Raw genomic sequence first — 17,751 nt, forward strand, 5'->3', positions numbered from 1 at the left:
TAAGCCATTAAGGAGTGAGTAAACTCTGTAAACCCCTTTATTTTTAAATAAGAGGTTCCCTGGAAATGTGTGTGGGATAAATTTAAATACATATAGATGCTTACATTAATTGAAGGAAAAGTCTAGAAGCTTTTACCATAGTGGGTGAAAGCAGGAAGAAAATACAGCTTCCAAAAGAACTTACATAAATCAATAGATATAAGAACCAGAATCCCTTGTTAAAGTTAGAAATGTGTAAGGGGCACATTGCTGATTGAGAATAAGGACAAAGATACTAGCCCTAACCCAGGACCACAAAAGTGTTGGTACCTATCAAAGAAAAAATAATGTTTGGGGTTTTAGAGGACTGGTGTGGCATAAATGTATGCTTACCGTGGTGATAATAACCTTTGGAGGAGGGATATTCTCCATTGTCAACAATCTGAAAAAGATACCTTCATGTAGTTAGGTAAGAATGGTCTCCCTGTGTATTTCAAAGAATAGCATCCTGCAATATAGCTTTATGCCAAAGAAACTGAATCAGTTGCCTGGGTCATATTTGCGGGATTGTAGAAATCTGTTCCAGTCCCTCCCGGCCCTTGATTTTACCAGGGTGAAGTACTTGTGCACACTTTTGTTTTTGGCCTTTTCCTCTTAATATTCATAATTCATACTTTGAAATCCTAGTTTAAGCAGGGGGCTAGGGGGAAAGTGATTGTGTGTGTGTGTGTGTGTGTGTGTGTGTGTACATGTTTTCCCCTCTCTCATTGTGGAAAAATCTGTAAAGATTTCTGAACTTGTGGTTCAACTTGCCAAATTATTTCTGTAATAGATTGATAACATAATTTGTTCTTTTTTGAATAATAACTTAATTACATACCCGTGACCCTCTTCAGAACTTGTTCTGTCCTTTTTATTTATTTTTTTTCCTCTTGAGAGTTTTATTTCAAAAGTGAAAACTTGGAATCCTATCAAAGACCATTGAAGTCCCAAAAGAGTAAATGTTTGTCAGTGACGAAAGACAAGAAGCACAACCTAAGGCTTCTTGGGGCCAGTCTGGTTTTGTTTTCTTTCACTGACAACTCTCATCTTTTTTGATCATAGGAAATTTTCTTCAGGGAAGTCACTGAGACAATGAAAATACATAGGACAGGGTTGTGAGGTCAGGAGACTTGAATCCCAGCCCTGTAACTTACTCTCCTTATAGAGTCACTTTGAACAAGTCACTTAACATCTTTCCCTTTTTGCCTTGTCAATGAAATAGAGGATTGGATGGGACTGGATTAGCAGTGATCACAAATGGAGGTGCACAGACCCATTTCTTGTGGCTGTTCCATTAACAGTATTTGAAAGAAATTGGAGTGTTTTTAGGGGAAGAGTGCCCTCTCCAGGTCACCATTAGCCCTACCTGCACTCCCTCCTTTACTTTTTACTTCCTGGCCTCTGCGGGCCCTTGTTAATCGGTAATCGTGGGAGTCGTCACTGACCTTGTTATGTCTATGATATTAATTACGGTTTTTTATTGGTTTTCTCTTTCTTAAAGATTTGTAGAAGATAAAATGTGGGTTACATTTTTGGAGGGAAGCTCTGCCTTGAATGTTCTGAGCCTAAATGGTAAAGAGGTAAGGTAGCATTTGTTGATTCTAAACCATTCTGAAATTAAATGCCTGAAGATGATAACGATGTTTTTATAGACATGCAGCAAAATTATTTAAATGGGAGCGGAAAAGACCTTATGGCATATTCGAGGAGTTATTTAATGTTTTTTATTTAGACTGGATTTCTGACTAGCCTAGGCTTATTTAGGTCTCTCCCCAGAGATATTAACTGTTGATATAGACTAAGAAGGAAACATGTTTAGCACCTAATTTGATTTATTACATTTTATGATGCAAAAAGTTTTAAAATTTTAATTGGGGGTAGTCTGGCTCATCTGTATAGTAGAAAAACGTTCTATCAAGTGAAGAAAATGCATTATTTACCAGAAAACAAGGGAGGGAGGTGCTCATTATTCCTAGGAATTTGTTTCATTGGCTTGGCTTACCTAGTTATCTTCTTCAAACATAACTAAATTAATTTCCAGAGATAACAAATCCATCCCATTGAAGTATTTCAGAAATTTTTAAGGAATGGAAATATTCCTAACCAGTGATTTGAAAAGTCATTGATGACAGAAACTTACATTGTTGGCCTGGAACAGTTTTACCTCTCTGAAGTGCTGCACCCATCATTTTATTCTGAACTCTTTTAGACTCAAATCCTAAATTTCTAAGTATATGGTCAGTGCACAGGATGGACTGTACTCTAGGCCTGATTCCTGCAGCACTGACCTACTCCATGAGCACTGGCCTGAGCTTCCTCTTCTGTCACATCAACTTCTTTGGAGAAAAAAAATTCTTTTTTTTTTTTTTTTCTTTTTTTGAGATGGAGTTTCACTCTGTCGCCCAGGCTGGACTGGAGTGGCACCATCTCAGCTCACTACAAGCTCCGCCTCCCGGATTCACGCCATTCTCCTGCCTCAGCCTCCCGAGTAGCTGGGACTACAGGCGCCCGCCACCACGCCCGGCTAATTTTTTGTATTTTTTAGTAGAGATGGGATTTCACCGTGTTAGCCAGGATGATCTCCATCTCCTGACCTCGTGATCCTCCCGCCTTGGCCTCCCAAAGTGCTGGGATTACAGGTGTGAGCCACTGCGCCCGGCCGAAGAAAAAAAATTCTTTATGTGTATTAGGCTGGGCGCGGTGGCTCATGCCTGTAATCCCAGCACTTTGGGAGGCAGAGACAGGCGGATCACCTGAGTTCAGGAGTGTGAGACCAGCCTGGCCAACATGGCAAAACCCCGTCTCTTCTAAAAATACAAGAAGTAGCCAGGCGTTGTGGTGGGTGCCTGTAATCCCAGCTGCTTGGGAGACTGAGGCAGGAGAATCACTTGAACCTGGATGGTGGAGGTTGCAGTGAGCTGAGATTGCACCAGTGCACTCCAGCCTGGGCAACAGAACAAGACTCTGTCTCAAAAAAAAAAAAAAAAAAAAAAAAAAAAAAAAAAAAAAAAATTCTTTATGTGTATTGCTTTCAAAATAGGTTTTGTAGAGTTTCGTTTTCCTAAATGTAATACTAGTACACTCATGTAAAATAATGTATCAGGAAATACGGAAAAGAATTAAAAATAAGACCACTCACATAATCTTACCATTCTGAAGTAATTTAATCTTCATGTTAAAATATACATATATAAATACAAATGGGATTTTATACACACAGACACATTAACACAAATGGGATATGTGAATATGCAAACACAAATTGAAACCATATTATAAAGCTGTTTCTTACTACCTCTTGTGACTGTGTCAGGGACATGTTAAACAAATATGTGATTTTTAATGGCTTCATTAATTTCATTATGTGAATAAATATATACATTTATTAAACCAAACTCCTATTCATAGACATCTAGATTATTTCCTATTCTTAATTAGTAAAACCAATATTCCAGTGAACCTCTATGTATCTTTTTGAGTATTTTTTTTTTGCCTTCTAAATTTCTTCCTTTTCATTTGGCCCTGGTCTCTATCAAGGGGATATTCCTAAGGAATTATATCTTAATTGACCATTATGGTGATAGGTATTTAAGAATGCTTGTTAGTATTTTTTGATGAATATAAAAGAATTTTGTTGACTTTAAAAAGTAATATATGACTTGTAAAGCATGTTAAGTTCTGAAATTGGATTGATTTTAGTACTTATATCTACTTAGCAAGTAAAGGATTATGAATTCTTAGGATTCTGACTTTAAAGTTCAGTGTGGATGCTAAATTACTAATAAACACAGCTGTGTCACTCAGTTCAGCAACTTTCAATCCCTCCATTATTATGCCTTCAAGGAATTCCAATATCAGTAACACTTTGAGCCAAGGAAGATCTGTACCCACAAAGGTGCCAACTGTCAGCACAGCATATTGATCACAGCTACACAGTTCATTTGCAAATACCAAAAATATTCACATCTTGTTCACATTAAGAAACTCTTCAAACAAAGGAAATTGAAACTATGTGGGAGAGAGATTAAATTTAGAAAGCAAGTCTGTTACAAGGATATGGGTTCTAAATGAGAACTCCTTTCTAGTGCACGTTTATCCTTGACCAAAGAGTCTTGCTGTTATCAGTAAGTTTTTTTGAGAGTTTTTTAAAAATACATTGACATGATGTGCTATAACTTGATTATAATGTCTTGGTTGTCTTAGATTATACTTTAGTCTAAAAGTCACCCAAATTTATAGAGAAGGTAGAGTGCCAGTTTCACAGGTAGAACTCATTGTGTTTTTAGAATGATTAATTTTTGTTGAAGATTTAAAATGGTGTTCAGTTCTTTTAATATTCTTCTGACATTTGAAATGCTAAAAGTATAGGTTAGCACTTAGCAGCTGACAGTATAGCAGCTCTCAGGACCATATGCCAAGTTAAGAAAGACCAAATGAATAGGAACAGGAAATGCATTTTAAAGATTTTCTGCTGTCTCTTTTGTAGTTGTTTCACATGGGAACAATTACTTGAATCAAAGTAAAGAAAGTATAAAGTTACATGGCAAAGTTGTTGGTGAATTTACATCTGGCCAGGAAAACATAGTGGTTATAGCAAAGGAAACTTGCATCTCTGGGCAGCCTAGAAAAGATCTTTATCACCACAGGCATTTGAAGGGAGAACTGAGTAAACAAATGTTTACTTTTAAACTAGTTTAAAATTTAGTATATGTGAAAGAACTATGCTGAATTGTCTAACTAAATTAACTGTCTATACCATTGCATAGTTTAACGAAGTCAGCCTCTTTATTCCAAAATAATTAACTTTCATGTTAATCTTTATTTTATATCTCTTTTACTCCACTAGTTATTGAATCGGACTATAACTATTGCTTTAAAAAGTCCAGACTGGATCAAAAATTTGGAAGAAGAAATGAGTTTAGAGAAAATTAGCATTGCATTGCCATCGTCAACAAGCTCTACCCTGCTTGGTGAAGATGCAGAGGTTGCAGCAGATTTTGATATGGAAGGTTTGTTTCTTAAACACATTTACTTCTTGTAGTTCTAGATATATTTTCTTCCCATCTGTGAAGTCTTATTTTCCAAGTTTATCTTTCTTCTTCTTCTTGGGACGTACATAGCACTATTAATTAGAATTTATTTTGGCCAGGTGCGGCAGTTCATGCTAGCAATCACGGCACTTTGGGAGGCTGAGGAGGGTGGATTGCCTGAGGCCAGGAGTTCAAAACCAGCCTGTCCAACATGGCAAAACCCCATCTCTACTAAAAATACAAAAATTAGCTGGATGTGGTGGTGCACGCCTGTAATCCCAGCTACTCAGGAAGCTGGGGCAGGAGAATTGCATGAACCCAGGAGGCAGAGGTTGCAGTGAGCCGAGATTGTGCCACTGCACTCCAGCCTGGGCAACAGAGTGAGACTGTCTCAAAACAAAAACAAAAACAACGAATTTATTTCGCATCATATTGTGTTTATTTTGCGTATACTTTAAATGTATTTACCATTCTTCCATTCAAATATTAAGACCTTTACAAATATTAATTTATATTCTTATTGGATAAAAACCCAAATTAGTATTGTTGGTGTATGGTTTAGTCCCAATAATTAAAGTTAAGGTAAAAAAGTAGAAGTTCCAAAAGGGTATTCTAAGAACAGAAATGAGTTTAAGTAATTACTCTAAAAATTTCCTTAAACATGATTTTAAAATGCATTTGTTTGATGGCAACATTATCAAAAGAAAACAATTTTTAAATGCATTTGTTTTCTATCACAATATGCTATTCTAGCCAGTTTTTCATTAAAATGCATACCTTAGATTATAATAATATTGTAATGCCCTGTATAGCTAGGTACCACATTTAAGAGTGGAATGTCTTACAAAGTTATCTCATTTTCACATTCTCTGTTCATTTGTTTACTCAGTCCACACATATTTATGTAGTGCCTTTATGCCAGATACAGCTGGGTGCTGGAGATTCAACAGCTGTGGTTCTTGCCTTTCCAGAACTCATAGCTTATTGGGTGTTACATACAAGTAAGCAGGCACTCATAATAAAGTGAAATAAATGTGATAATGAATGGTTTTGTGGTAGCTCATCGGAAAGGTGCTTAACCTGGATTTGGGAAGTTGGGCAAGGTTTCCCAGAGGAATTGAAATTTAAGTTGAGAATCCAAAGACTCGGGGAGAATGGGATTAACGCTATAGAGGAGTGATCCAAGAAGAAAGCATGTGCACAGCCCAAGCCAGGAGAAAGAGGATCCACATGGATTATGCAGGGATGTTTGTGAGGGAGTAAATGAAGAAAATAAATGCAGAGAGAGAAGTAGGTGCAGGATGGAAGATGAATTTTGTTTTGGATATGTTGAATTTGAGATGTTCATGGAGTCAATCAGACATGAGTCTGGTGCTCAGGAGAGAGCTCTGGAGTCAAGGAAGCTCTAATGGCCTGCAAAGTGATGGGCATTTATTAATATAACTTGGCCAACAAGATTATAACGAGACAGAATAAATTGAATATTGAGAAATATAGTCCTGGGATTGAGTATGTGGAAATACAGAGTTTAAATATAGACAGAAGAAGGCTGCCCATGAAAAGAAAATGAGAAGAAACAATGTCAATTGTTCAGAAATCTCAAAGAGCCAAGAGAAATTCATGGCTTAAAAATCAAGGAAAGAAAGTAGAGCATGGAAGGGGAGTAGTCACTGGTGTCTTGTGCCACAGAAAGATGAGAAGAAATGAGGACGGAAACGTGTCCTTCTGATTTAATAACAGGAAGGGAAGCTGTTATTGACATTTCATGAGAATGATCCCAGGAGTGGTGAAGCCAGATGGTGGTAAATTGGTATGGATGGAAGGTAAAGAAGTGGAGAAAAGGGTCTGTAGACAACTCTTCTAAGGAGGTTTGGGGGAAAAGAGAAGAGGGCAATTGCTCTAGGAAGATTGGAGGTCCTAGGGTGGTGTTTTTGGGTGGAAGAGGCTTGAGAATGCACAGTGCTAATGGAAAAGTAGAGGAGAAAGGGCTGATGGTTTGAGGGAAGGGCACAGCAGAATAGTAGAGCAGTGTCACTGAGAAAACTAGGCTGGGTAGGGTCCATTTGTTCCATCCTCAAATACCCAAGTGACAACCATGTAATGAGACTGCAGCTTGGGGGCCGGCTGTTGAAGCAGGGGTTCCCATCTTAAGACTTCTCTCTTCTCTGTGATGTGTTGAAGTTATCTGCAGGAGTGGGACAGCCCACAGTTTCAGGAGGGTTGAGGAGTTTTGCAGTAAAGCTCCTGAAGAGCAAAGGGTGAGGGGAAGAGCAAACCAGGAAATCATGGAATTGCCAGGCACTTTAGGAGCCCAGAAGAGACTGAAAAGCATGATTTCAAATGTGACTGCAGTTGTCAGGACTGGGTGGTTTTCTTTAGCAGAGGCAGTCAGCAGTCCAAGTGCTACCACAGAAAGATTAAACAGGGGAATCAGTGCAGGGATGGGGTTATGTCAAGCACGTGCAATGGAAGAAGAGCGAAGTAGGGTAATGTTTGAGATGGAAAACCATAGAATCTGAAGTAGGTACAGAAGAAAGCAGAATCCGACGGAGGTCAGAGTTAGAGGGATCAAGCCCTGGCTTCTGAAGAAATCAAAAGAAGAAAGAGTAGCCAAGGGAGAGAACTGAAAAGCTGGGAGGCCAAAGTCAGAATGAAGCTTTTGAGTTTATTATTTCAGAGGAGTGCAGTTCTGAGGGGTGTGGGTTAGGAGTGGAGGTGAATGTCAGTAAGGATAGGACCAAGGCATTTTGTTATTGAATGAGTTGTCCACATGGACTTTGATGCCACACAGAAAGATGGTGCGGGACTTGACTTACAGTCTTGCTCTCTGCTTAGTCCTCAATGAATGGGTTCAGGAAATGGAAGAATGGACGTTGGAGATGACTATAGCAAGTGGGGGTAGAGGGTGTTACATAAATTCCTGATGGCGTAGCCTCAGAGCAGTAGGACTTTTTGTTCAGGGTGGAAGACTAATGTTCTGGAATGGCAGTTAGGTTGCAAGGGTTACCTTGACCCCACTTTCCTACCCAGAAGTAAGTGGAGATGAGGAGACCCTGGGGGAGAACTAGTGTTTGCTTAAAGCAAAGAGGGTCTTTGTGGGGTGAGGGTGGCAGGGAGGAGCCTTCTGGGGGAAGGCTGTGTGGCTCCTGAGAGCTTGTTGACTCTAAGGCTGGACCTGGGTTGGGCAAGGGAGTGGGGCAGTTCCATAGAGCACAGTAGACAGGTTTGGAAGGAGAGCAGGAAACTTGAGTTGGCTTGTATTGGAGAAGCTGCTCTGGGGCATATTGATAGCCCATTGGGTCACCCCAGCTCCAAGTGGTTGGTCACCTGGCATCTTATTGCTCAGAGACAATAGATATCTTCACATCTTCTGAAACAGCATTTCTACTAATTCTGGTTTTATACACGCCTTCATGCTTAATCCATGTGTGTTTGCAATGTCATAATGTTCATGTTTGTTTTGTGTATTTTAACTCTTTAAAACCTAAGGTGAAAAAAAATCTCTGAGCAAATTAAAATGGAGTTATCTCTGATCAAGCCTGCTTTTCCTTAGGTGATGTTGATGACTATAGTGCCGAAGTGGAGGAACTTCTTCCTCAGCATCTCCAGCCATCTTCAAGTTCCGGCCTTGGTACTTCCCCCAGCTCTTCACCGCGAACTAGTCCCTGCCAGTCACCTACGATATCAGAGGGTCCGGTACCTTCCCTTCCCATCAGACCAAGCCGAGCACCGTCAAGAACTCCTGGGCCCCCCAGTGCACAGAGTATGCATTTTATTTGAAAGTTCGGTATGGCTTCCTGTAGCCAATGTGCTTGATGTTGGAGAGTCATCGTTTAAGTTTTATACCTCGGTGCTAAAGTGTACCCTGTTTTCTCCGGTACAGAAGAGGAAAACTTGTAGATGATTAGCTCTCAATGGAAAGGAAATTTGTTATAACTGTCACTAGATGAAAATTGTTCTTAATCTTTTTTCTATGTGGTTTGGTTTGTCTGTGTCTTACAACTGACGATTTTCTATGGTATGAACCCATAACTATTTGGGCTTTTTCTTCTCTCTCCTGGCCAGACTGCAGAATGACCTAACTCAAACAATAGTTTGTGCCATATCAGGGCCACTTAGTAGGTTAGCTTTCAGCACCTGAGGCCTAGGGAAGACGTCAGCACAGAGGTAGCATTATTGCTGCCATGGTACCAGAGGGCAGTTTAATGGTAGACTGCTTTTGTTATTCATACTGAAAATACATGCCCTTTTTTTACACCATTGTGCACATTTGATAGAACATTACACATATATATATTCCCTTCTGTCAACAGCTACTTGGAACCTGATCTTCTTACCTCCTTTGTGCTTTTTAGGTTCTCCTATTGACGCGCAGCCAGCAATGCCGCTGCCACAGAAGGACCCCGCCCAACCCTTGGAGCCCAAGCGGCCACCACCGCCCCGCCCTGTTGCCCCTCCCACACGCCCGGCTCCCCCACAGAGACCTCCTCCACCTTCAGGTGAAAACCTTTTATTTCCATTTCTGCTAGATGTAAAATTCTTCACTCTGTTTTAAAATGTTTTGCATGTCTTCCAATCTCTAGCTTCTGGATTTTACTGGGATTTTTCTTCTATCATTGTTGCTATTTGTTAGCTTTTCTCTAAAGAACATCGTAGTCGCAACAGACACGGTAGAGTGTTTGCAAAGTAGATTCCTCTAAGGTGTTTTCACAGCTGCCTTTAGCTGCCTTCTCACCAGCCAGCCAGAGAGGTTTATTTTGTTTTTGCTAATTTGATCTAGTTATGCATGTAAACTGTTCTTAGGTAAATTTAGGTTTAATTTTTTTCAAAATCCTCATTTCTGGATGATTTATAAGCATGAAATCATTAAAATATGCTAATTTCTGTAAAATGTATAATTAAAACTGGAGAGTATACGTATTAATGTACAATTGTATATATTTGTTTAATGTTCTTTTAAATTAAATATAATGCTGTTACTTCAATTATAAGCATATGCATTGAATAATAGTTTTTGTAGTACCTAGATAATATGTAATTCCTGCATGATACTTGACATCACGGATACTATAGCAATCTTTGACATCTCACTTATGTATTTAATGTCATTTCCTTTCTACTGCCTATTTTCTTATGAACTATAAGGGGCCAGGAGTCCTGCACCCGCTAGAAAGGAATTTGGAGGTAACCATTTACATTTGTTAGCATGTGTGAATCGTGGTTCATTAATGTTTTGGAGCTTGATCCCTACAACTGAAAGACATTTTAGGTTTGTTTGATAAAAGTCAAAATGAATGACATTCCAGTCTAAAACTAATCCACAAATAAAACTAATAAAGGCTTTCATTTCCCAGATAGGCTGGGATTGTTCATCAGGCCTAATAATTTTTTTTTAAATAAATGTGGTTGATTCATTTACAAAGATTTAATACCTAAAAGTTATATTAATTTTAAAAGTCACTCAGGTACAGTAAATACAGAACATTTCCCAAGTATTTGATTAGTGATACATTTATTTTCTAGTGGAAAAGCTTGTGAATTAGCAAAGAACTGTATGATTTTCTTTTCATTTCTTTATAAGGAAATTTTTATTCACAATGGGTCACTTTTTGTTTGAAGTATAGTTTATTTGGTTTAGGTGAAAATTCACAGAGCTCAGTTGGAGTTATACATTTGACAAGTTTATTTATTCTAATTCTCAAGAAAAGATGAGGTGAGTTTTCACAATTCCTCAGAAGAATTTTTACAAATCCGATGTTGCTAAGGCTCACTGTGCATGTGTAGCTGGTCTGTTTCTATTGTAGCTTGCCTAGTGACATGACTGAGCGATTCAGGTCTTCCTACAGACCGACTTTGCCTGTGTGTAGATCTTAATGACTGCGTGTGATAAGAATAGCTTAATTATTTCAGCATTACAGCTTCTGCCAAATACAGCTAAGTGATCATTTTTCCATTGACCTACAGAAAACATTTAATTTTTCCCTTTTCAAGCTCCTGCTTTTTTTTACATTTCCATGATAATTTTTCTTATATTCTGCTTTAATTAGGAAAACATCCTGTAAAAAAATAAATTTAAAATGGATCTGTCATAAGTTATATTAGCAAACCAGTGGATTACAGTGAAATCTGTCTTAATTTTAAAAATTGCTCCCCTTCATAATTCTTTTGTAAGCAGTGTTTGCAACATGTTTTTTCATCCTGTAACCAATAATTCCTTTACGTAATTATAGTACATTAGAGTTTTTAATATTAATGCATCAAAAACTAACTTCAAAAGACTTACGTAGTCTCATAGAAATTTATGATTTCTTTCCTTTTGACTATCAAATATCAGAGTTTTTACTTGCTCTGGATATAAGGAGTAAGATGATTTTTATTTTTTTTTATTTATTTATTTTTTTTGAGACGGAGTCTCGCTCTGTCGCCCAGGCTGGAGTGCAGTGGTGAGATCTCGGCTCACTGCAAGCTCCGCCTCCCGGGTTCACGCCATTCTCCTGCCTCAGCCTCCCGAGTAGCTGGGACTACAGGCGACCACAACCGCGCCCGGCTAAATTTTTGCATTTTTAGTAGAGACGGGGTTTCACCGTGGTCTCGATCTCCTGACCTTGTGATCCGCCCGCCTCGGCCTCCCAAAGCGCTGGGATTACAGGCGTGAGCCACCGCGCCCGGCCAGGAGTAAGATGATTTTTAAAGCAAAGGGCTTCATCAAACGTATTTTTAAATTCTTTACTGGTAGTAATTGTATATATAAAAAGAAAACTGTCGTCCTGTTTCTACTCTTCTGTTGGAGTAAAGGGAGGATTCAGGTTTGGGCCAAGCATCTGAAGTCACTTTGGTTTGTATTGATATCTTTGAAGAAATTTAAAGCAATAAAAGAGCCCTTTTGCAAAAGTGAGTTTACTATGGAAATTGTCTTGTGTGCCTGCCTTTCGTTCTGTGATGTGGGCCCTGAACAATATATAGCTTCTGTTCTTTCTCTAAAAAGGTATTGGAGCCCCTCCCAGTCCTGGGGTAGCTAGGAGAGAGATGGAAGGTAACAAGACTCTTGCATTATAGAAATGGTTCTCTCATTTTATTTCTCAGTGTCAGTGCCCCACCCCCCAGTGTTTACAGGCATACTAAATCTTTTCTTGGTCCAGCTGTAAACTTCTCTTTCCCCTCCTTATGTATATCTTGTATTTTTTCCTCTCTTCATTCTATGTCACCTATAGTTTCTAATGGATATCCATTTAATTTCCCTGAGATCCTTAGTGGTGTTTGTATTCTGTTTCATATATAGTTTATGTATGTCCAGGTTGTGAAATTACTGTTTAAGAATGTCTTCAAAATTCTTTTCAGAATAAGTAAAATATTTAGAAATGTACTTTACTAATCTGAAGTTTTAAAAATTAATGATTATAATAAACCCTATTAATTCAGATCCAAGAATATAGTATTTTGTAGTTGATTTCAGATAACATAGCTATTTTATAGATTAGCACTGAGCCAAATTTGTTTAAAAGACCTTTAAGACTAGTGGCCATTTGTTATGATTTTAGTTATTTAAAAAAAGGCTGATGTATTTCTTATAACAATTGTACTTGAATTTCTTTACAAGAAGGAGAGTTTATCTAAGATGCTGCCCTTGATAGTCACTCCTACTCCTTTTGGCCCCAAGAGTAATTTATTTCATTTTATCCTTAAGCTACCATTCTTATGAGTTTGAACATATTTTTAACACTGTCTTCCATAAGGCAGATATTTGGTAATGACATATGCCTGTCTTCTGTCTTAATGATAGGATTTTGTTATAGAAATCCGAAAGATCTCATCATAAGATAACCTTGTCCACAATGACATCCACAGTGTGAAGCCCTAAAGTAGTGCTACTAGGAGCCTCTTGTGTAACTTGACAAATGCAGTCCTGTCTGTTGCTCAGGAGCCACTTGTCTGCCAGACTCGAAGGGGCAGCAGTGCCACATCTTGTGACCATTCGCACAGCTGGCTGTATGTTTTCAGGGTTCACAAAAGAGAGCTCTATGGGGAATGCCACCCTAAAAGTGGCCCCATGAGTGAGATATCAAACTAAAGTCACCACTTGTCTCCCATAAAGGTCTCTCTAAATATTGTAATTTTTCTCTTTTTTGGAGTATTTCATTCAGGACTGATAATACCCTTCATCATTATCCTAAGCCCCCATTTCTGCTGGTAATGAAGCAGAACAGCAAGCTGATGTTATGCAATATTGCTTAATTGTTAACTTGCAACTAATTGTTTTTTTCCCTTCTTGCTTCAAAGCACCCAAAAGCCCTGGAACAACACGGAAAGATAACATAGGTAAAAACACTTGAATGTAGCTATTCACCCTCAAAACTGGACCATGAAATACACACTTGGAATATAAGTACATGGTTTCTTTTTTATTGTTTTAAACTTAAATATATGATGTCTTTGTTCCAGGACGCAGTCAGCCTTCACCTCAAGGAGGACTTGCAGGCCCAGGACCTGCTGGATACAGTACAGCCAGACCGGTAGGTAAGACCTTGCCTGGAGCCAAGGGGTCTGGGCTTTAAGTCCTGTTTACTACTAGTCAGTTCTGTTACCTTGGAGAAATCATGTGACCTTCAAGGCCTCAGTTTCCTCGGCTCTAAAATGAGGGGATCGCACTTGATGATTGCCCAACTCTCTAACATTTTAACACACTCTTCAAAAATAACCAATGCCACTATTTGGATAAAAGTGATAGACTTAAAACAATTATGGTCACTAAGTAAATATCTTAAGAGTCTCAGTATATGAGGAGATGATGGATTTGGGCAGCTTTTTATCATTTTACCTAAGTAATGAAGATATAAAGTAATCCTTCTTTAAAAAAGGATTTTAATTACATTTCAGGAAAAAAAAAAAATACAGTATAGTAAAACTGGTTCCAAAGGTTTTTTTTCTCTTTTTGTTTTTTTTCTTGATCAGATTCATCATATTCTGTAAAGGTGTTAGAAATAGGAGGGTTGATGGTGTTGCAGGATTTTTCTCTACCTGATGAATGTGTCTTTTCTGTATGTTTATATGTTCTCTTATACACGTAGGTTTTTTATTATTTGAAAACTTTCTCTGGACTGTAACAGGTAATCAAGAACAGAGAGAAAGAGCAAATAAAAACCAGTAAGCAGTGACTTAGGCTAGTCCAGTAGAACTTGGGACTACTGAGAGGCCCATATCTGAAGAGTAGGAAACTGAGAGCTGTTACTATACCTAGAAATTAAGATTATTAAGATTGTGAGAACTGAAAAAACTACTTCCTATGAACATAGAAGTTTTTTGTCTTTTCTGTTGTAGCTGTCCACTTAATAATTTGAAGGTTCTTTTTTATGTGTAATATTCAAATGTTTATCCTCCTTTTTCAAAAAAAGGGAAATTTGCCATTCACTGATTCCATTACCACACTGGGCAGAAGAACTTTCTTTATTCTATTGAATACCATAAGTACAGGAAAAGAAAGTCAGGATTTTTCTGAGTTTAAAAGTTCATATTTTGCTTAAAATAAATATTGTTAGCTTAGATCCTTCAGCAAACATATGAAAATAGAAAAAAATATTTTTCACTGATGAGTCTTTTCAGTGTATTTATTTCGGAATATTGAGTTAGTCATTCAAAAGTTGTACTTCTGTGTTTAAAAAAATATATATATGGCTGGGTGGCAGTGGCATGCACCTGTAGTCCTGGCTACTCAGGAGACTACAGTGGAAAGATCACTTGAGCCCAGGAGTTCAAGTCTAGCTGGAGCAACATAGCAAGACCCCACATCTTAAAAAACAAATCTCAGCCTGGCACAGTGGCTCACGCCTGTGGTCCCAGCACTTTGGGAGGCTGAGGCAGGTGGATCACGAGGTCAGGAGATTGAGACCATCCTGACCAACATGGTGAAACCCCATCTCTACTAAAAATACAAAAAATTAGCTGGGTGTGGTGGTGGGCACTTGCAGTCCCATCTACTCAGGAGGCTGAGGCAGGAAAATGACCAGGACCTAGGAGGCTGAGGTTGCAGTGAGCAGAGATTGTGTCACTGCACTCCAGCCTGGTCACAGAGTCACAGAGTGAGACTCCATCTCAAAAAAAAAAAAAAAAAAAAAACCAACAAATCTCAGGGTGTTTATTTTCCCCAAAGTCTCCTAGTTGCTCAGGTATATGTCTCTCTGTCTCCTTGTGTATTTTAAAATCATTTTTTTTTAAATAAGACAGCATTGCACATGGTTAAGAACCCTAGCCCCGCAGCTAGTCAGACCTAAGTTTGGATCCTGGCTCTGCTTTCTGCGTGGCTTTGGGCAAGTTGTATACATTTCTTCATGTTAATTTAAAATAGAGATGATAAAATAATACCTACTTCTGAGGGATATTTTGAAGATGAAATGGAAATGCCTATACAGTGCTTAATTTACATAATGTCTGGCAGATGGTAAACAGTCAGAAGTAAACAGGAAGATTTTAAAATTCATCACTATATGGATTCAGGTAGAGAACCCTTCAAATGACAACATAGGGACTAATACCATAGAAGAAAGTAAATGAGATGCAAAAGCAAATGTTTTCACAGAATTTTACCTGTGGAAGGTAAGTAAATGTCTCAAGTGTTATGTTTCCCATCTGTAGATGATTCCTCCTCGTGCTGGAGTTATCAGTGCCCCACAGAGCCATGCACGGGCATCTGCTGGAAGACTGACTCCTGAAAGCCAAAGCAAAACATCAGAAACGTCGAAAGGTAGATACTCTTTGGGAGGCTGAGGCAGGAGGATTGCTTGAGCCCAGGAATTTGAGACCTGCCTGGGCAACATAGTGAGACCCCGTCTGTAAAAAAATAAAAAACTCTAAAATTAGCCAGGTGTGATGGCACATGCCTGTGGTGCCAGCTACTCGGGTGGCTAAGGTGGGAGGATCACTTGAACCCGGGAGGTTGAGCTTGTGGTAAGCCGTGATCACGCCACTGCACTCCAGCCTGGGCAAAAGAACAAGACCCTGTCTCAAAAACCAAAAATCTTTAAAAATTGAGAGAAAAGAAAGGTAGGTACTATATTAGAAATACTATAGTGGTATGTATTTTTCTCTTTTTCCTTCTGTCATCTCCCACCTTCTACAACGTATTCAAATAGATATATCCTTCCTTCATTATACCACAAGAAATGAGGCTACTTATTGGGGGAAGAAATAACTAGAATATTCTCCTAACATTTCATCAAAGAAGGAAAAAAACGTGGTTTTCTAGAATACACCTAACGTCTGACAACCACTGGTTTTTCAGGTTCAACTTTCCTTCCTGAACCACTGAAGCCTCAGGCTGCTTTTCCTCCACAGTCTTCTTTGGCCCCACCTGCTCAAAGGTTGCAGGAGCCTCTTGTCCCTATGGCAGCACCTATGCCTCAGTCTGGCCCCCAGCCAAATTTGGAAACCCCACCACAACCACCACCTCGAAGCAGGTCATCCCATAGCTTGCCTTCAGAAGCTTCCTCACAACCGCAAGTAAGTCTCATTTGTTACACAAAATACTATCTTCGATGCATATGGTTTAGTCTTTGAACGTACCTATTTTAATTATTGTCTGTTATAAGAAGTAAAAGAGTTTTAATTTCCCTTTTATATTTTGTTATACATATATATATAAGTTTGTTTGTTGTTGTTGTTGTTTCCTTTTTAAGACAAAGTCTCGTTCTGTTGCCTGGGCTGGAGTGAAGTGGCGTGATCTCGGCTCACTGCAACCTCCGCCTCCCGGGTTCAAGCGATTCTCCTGCCTCACCCTCCTGAGTAGCTGGGATTACAGGTGCCTGCCACCATGCCCGGCTAATTTTTGTATTTTTAGTAGAGACAGGGTTTTACCATGTTGGCCAGGCTGGTCTTGAACTGCTGACTTCAGGCAATCTGCCCACTTGGCCTCCCAAAGTGCTGAGATTACAGGTGTGAGCCACTGTGCCCAGCCTACTGTGAATTTTCAAAGTGATCTTTCCTTAAAGTATCTCATTACACTCTTCTGAAAAAACTGTGAGATGAGTGAACCCTAACACTTTGGAAGGCCGAGGTGGGCAGATCCCTTGAGCCTGGGAATTCAAGACCAGCCTGGGCAACACAGTGAAACCTTGTCTCTACAAATTAAAGAACCATCCAGGTATTGTGCCATGCACCTGTGGTCCCGGCTACTTGGGAGGCTGAGGTGGGAGGATTACTTGAGCCCAGGAGGTCGAGGCTGCAGTGAGCCATGATCGCTCTACTGCATTCCAGTCTGGTGACACAGTGAGACCCTGTACCTCCAAAAATAATAATAAATAAATAAAATGTCTTCTTTTACACTTTGGAAAGATCTGAAATACAGAAATAATATGTATTGGCCATGTCCCTTAAGCACATTAATAAGTAGTAGTTAACATTTATTTTTACAAACATATGGGTATTTCCAGCTAGTTGGCAGAAGTGAACAGTTTCTTAAGTGTCTATAGGGTGAAAACAGATGTTAAAGTAAATATGACTCAATACAATATGAATAATGTTAGCAGTTAGCGTTTATTAAGTAACATTTGTGAAAGTTGAAGGATATATAATATAGAAAAATAAATGTTCTTCTAAGCTGGTTAATACCAAAAAGCGTGCTACATTTTTTTAGTTTAGAAAATTGAGGAGGAAGTCTGGGAGCAGTGGCCCATGCCTGTAATCCCAGCACTTTGGGAGGCCACAGTGGGTG

At 38.9% G+C, this 17,751-nt stretch overlaps 1 protein-coding gene across 27 annotated transcripts in view; it reads left to right on the forward strand.

Annotated features, from left to right (window-relative positions):
- The window catches only part of SYNJ1 (synaptojanin 1), a 104,069-nt gene that overhangs the window by 77,366 nt on the left and 8,952 nt on the right, over nucleotides 1-17,751 (forward strand). For 9 of the 27 annotated variants that reach the window (XM_028845358.2, XM_028845360.2, XM_028845369.2 and 6 more), the window contains 10 exons: nucleotides 1,523-1,601; nucleotides 4,868-5,030; nucleotides 8,605-8,814; nucleotides 9,407-9,550; nucleotides 10,197-10,235; nucleotides 12,037-12,084; nucleotides 13,329-13,367; nucleotides 13,491-13,561; nucleotides 15,678-15,786; nucleotides 16,324-16,541. In XM_028845358.2, coding sequence (XP_028701191.2) covers nucleotides 1,523-1,601; nucleotides 4,868-5,030; nucleotides 8,605-8,814; nucleotides 9,407-9,550; nucleotides 10,197-10,235; nucleotides 12,037-12,084; nucleotides 13,329-13,367; nucleotides 13,491-13,561; nucleotides 15,678-15,786; nucleotides 16,324-16,541 — 1,120 coding nt within the window. The remainder of the gene's footprint in view (nucleotides 1-1,522; nucleotides 1,602-4,867; nucleotides 5,031-8,604; nucleotides 8,815-9,406; nucleotides 9,551-10,196; nucleotides 10,236-12,036; nucleotides 12,085-13,328; nucleotides 13,368-13,490; nucleotides 13,562-15,677; nucleotides 15,787-16,323; nucleotides 16,542-17,751) is intronic. The other 18 variants (XM_077995823.1, XM_028845371.2, XM_077995831.1 and 15 more) reach the window with 4 other exon arrangements.

Source organism: Macaca mulatta, chromosome 3 (assembly GCF_049350105.2).
Source record: "Macaca mulatta isolate MMU2019108-1 chromosome 3, T2T-MMU8v2.0, whole genome shotgun sequence".
Lineage (NCBI taxonomy): Eukaryota > Metazoa > Chordata > Mammalia > Primates > Cercopithecidae > Macaca > Macaca mulatta.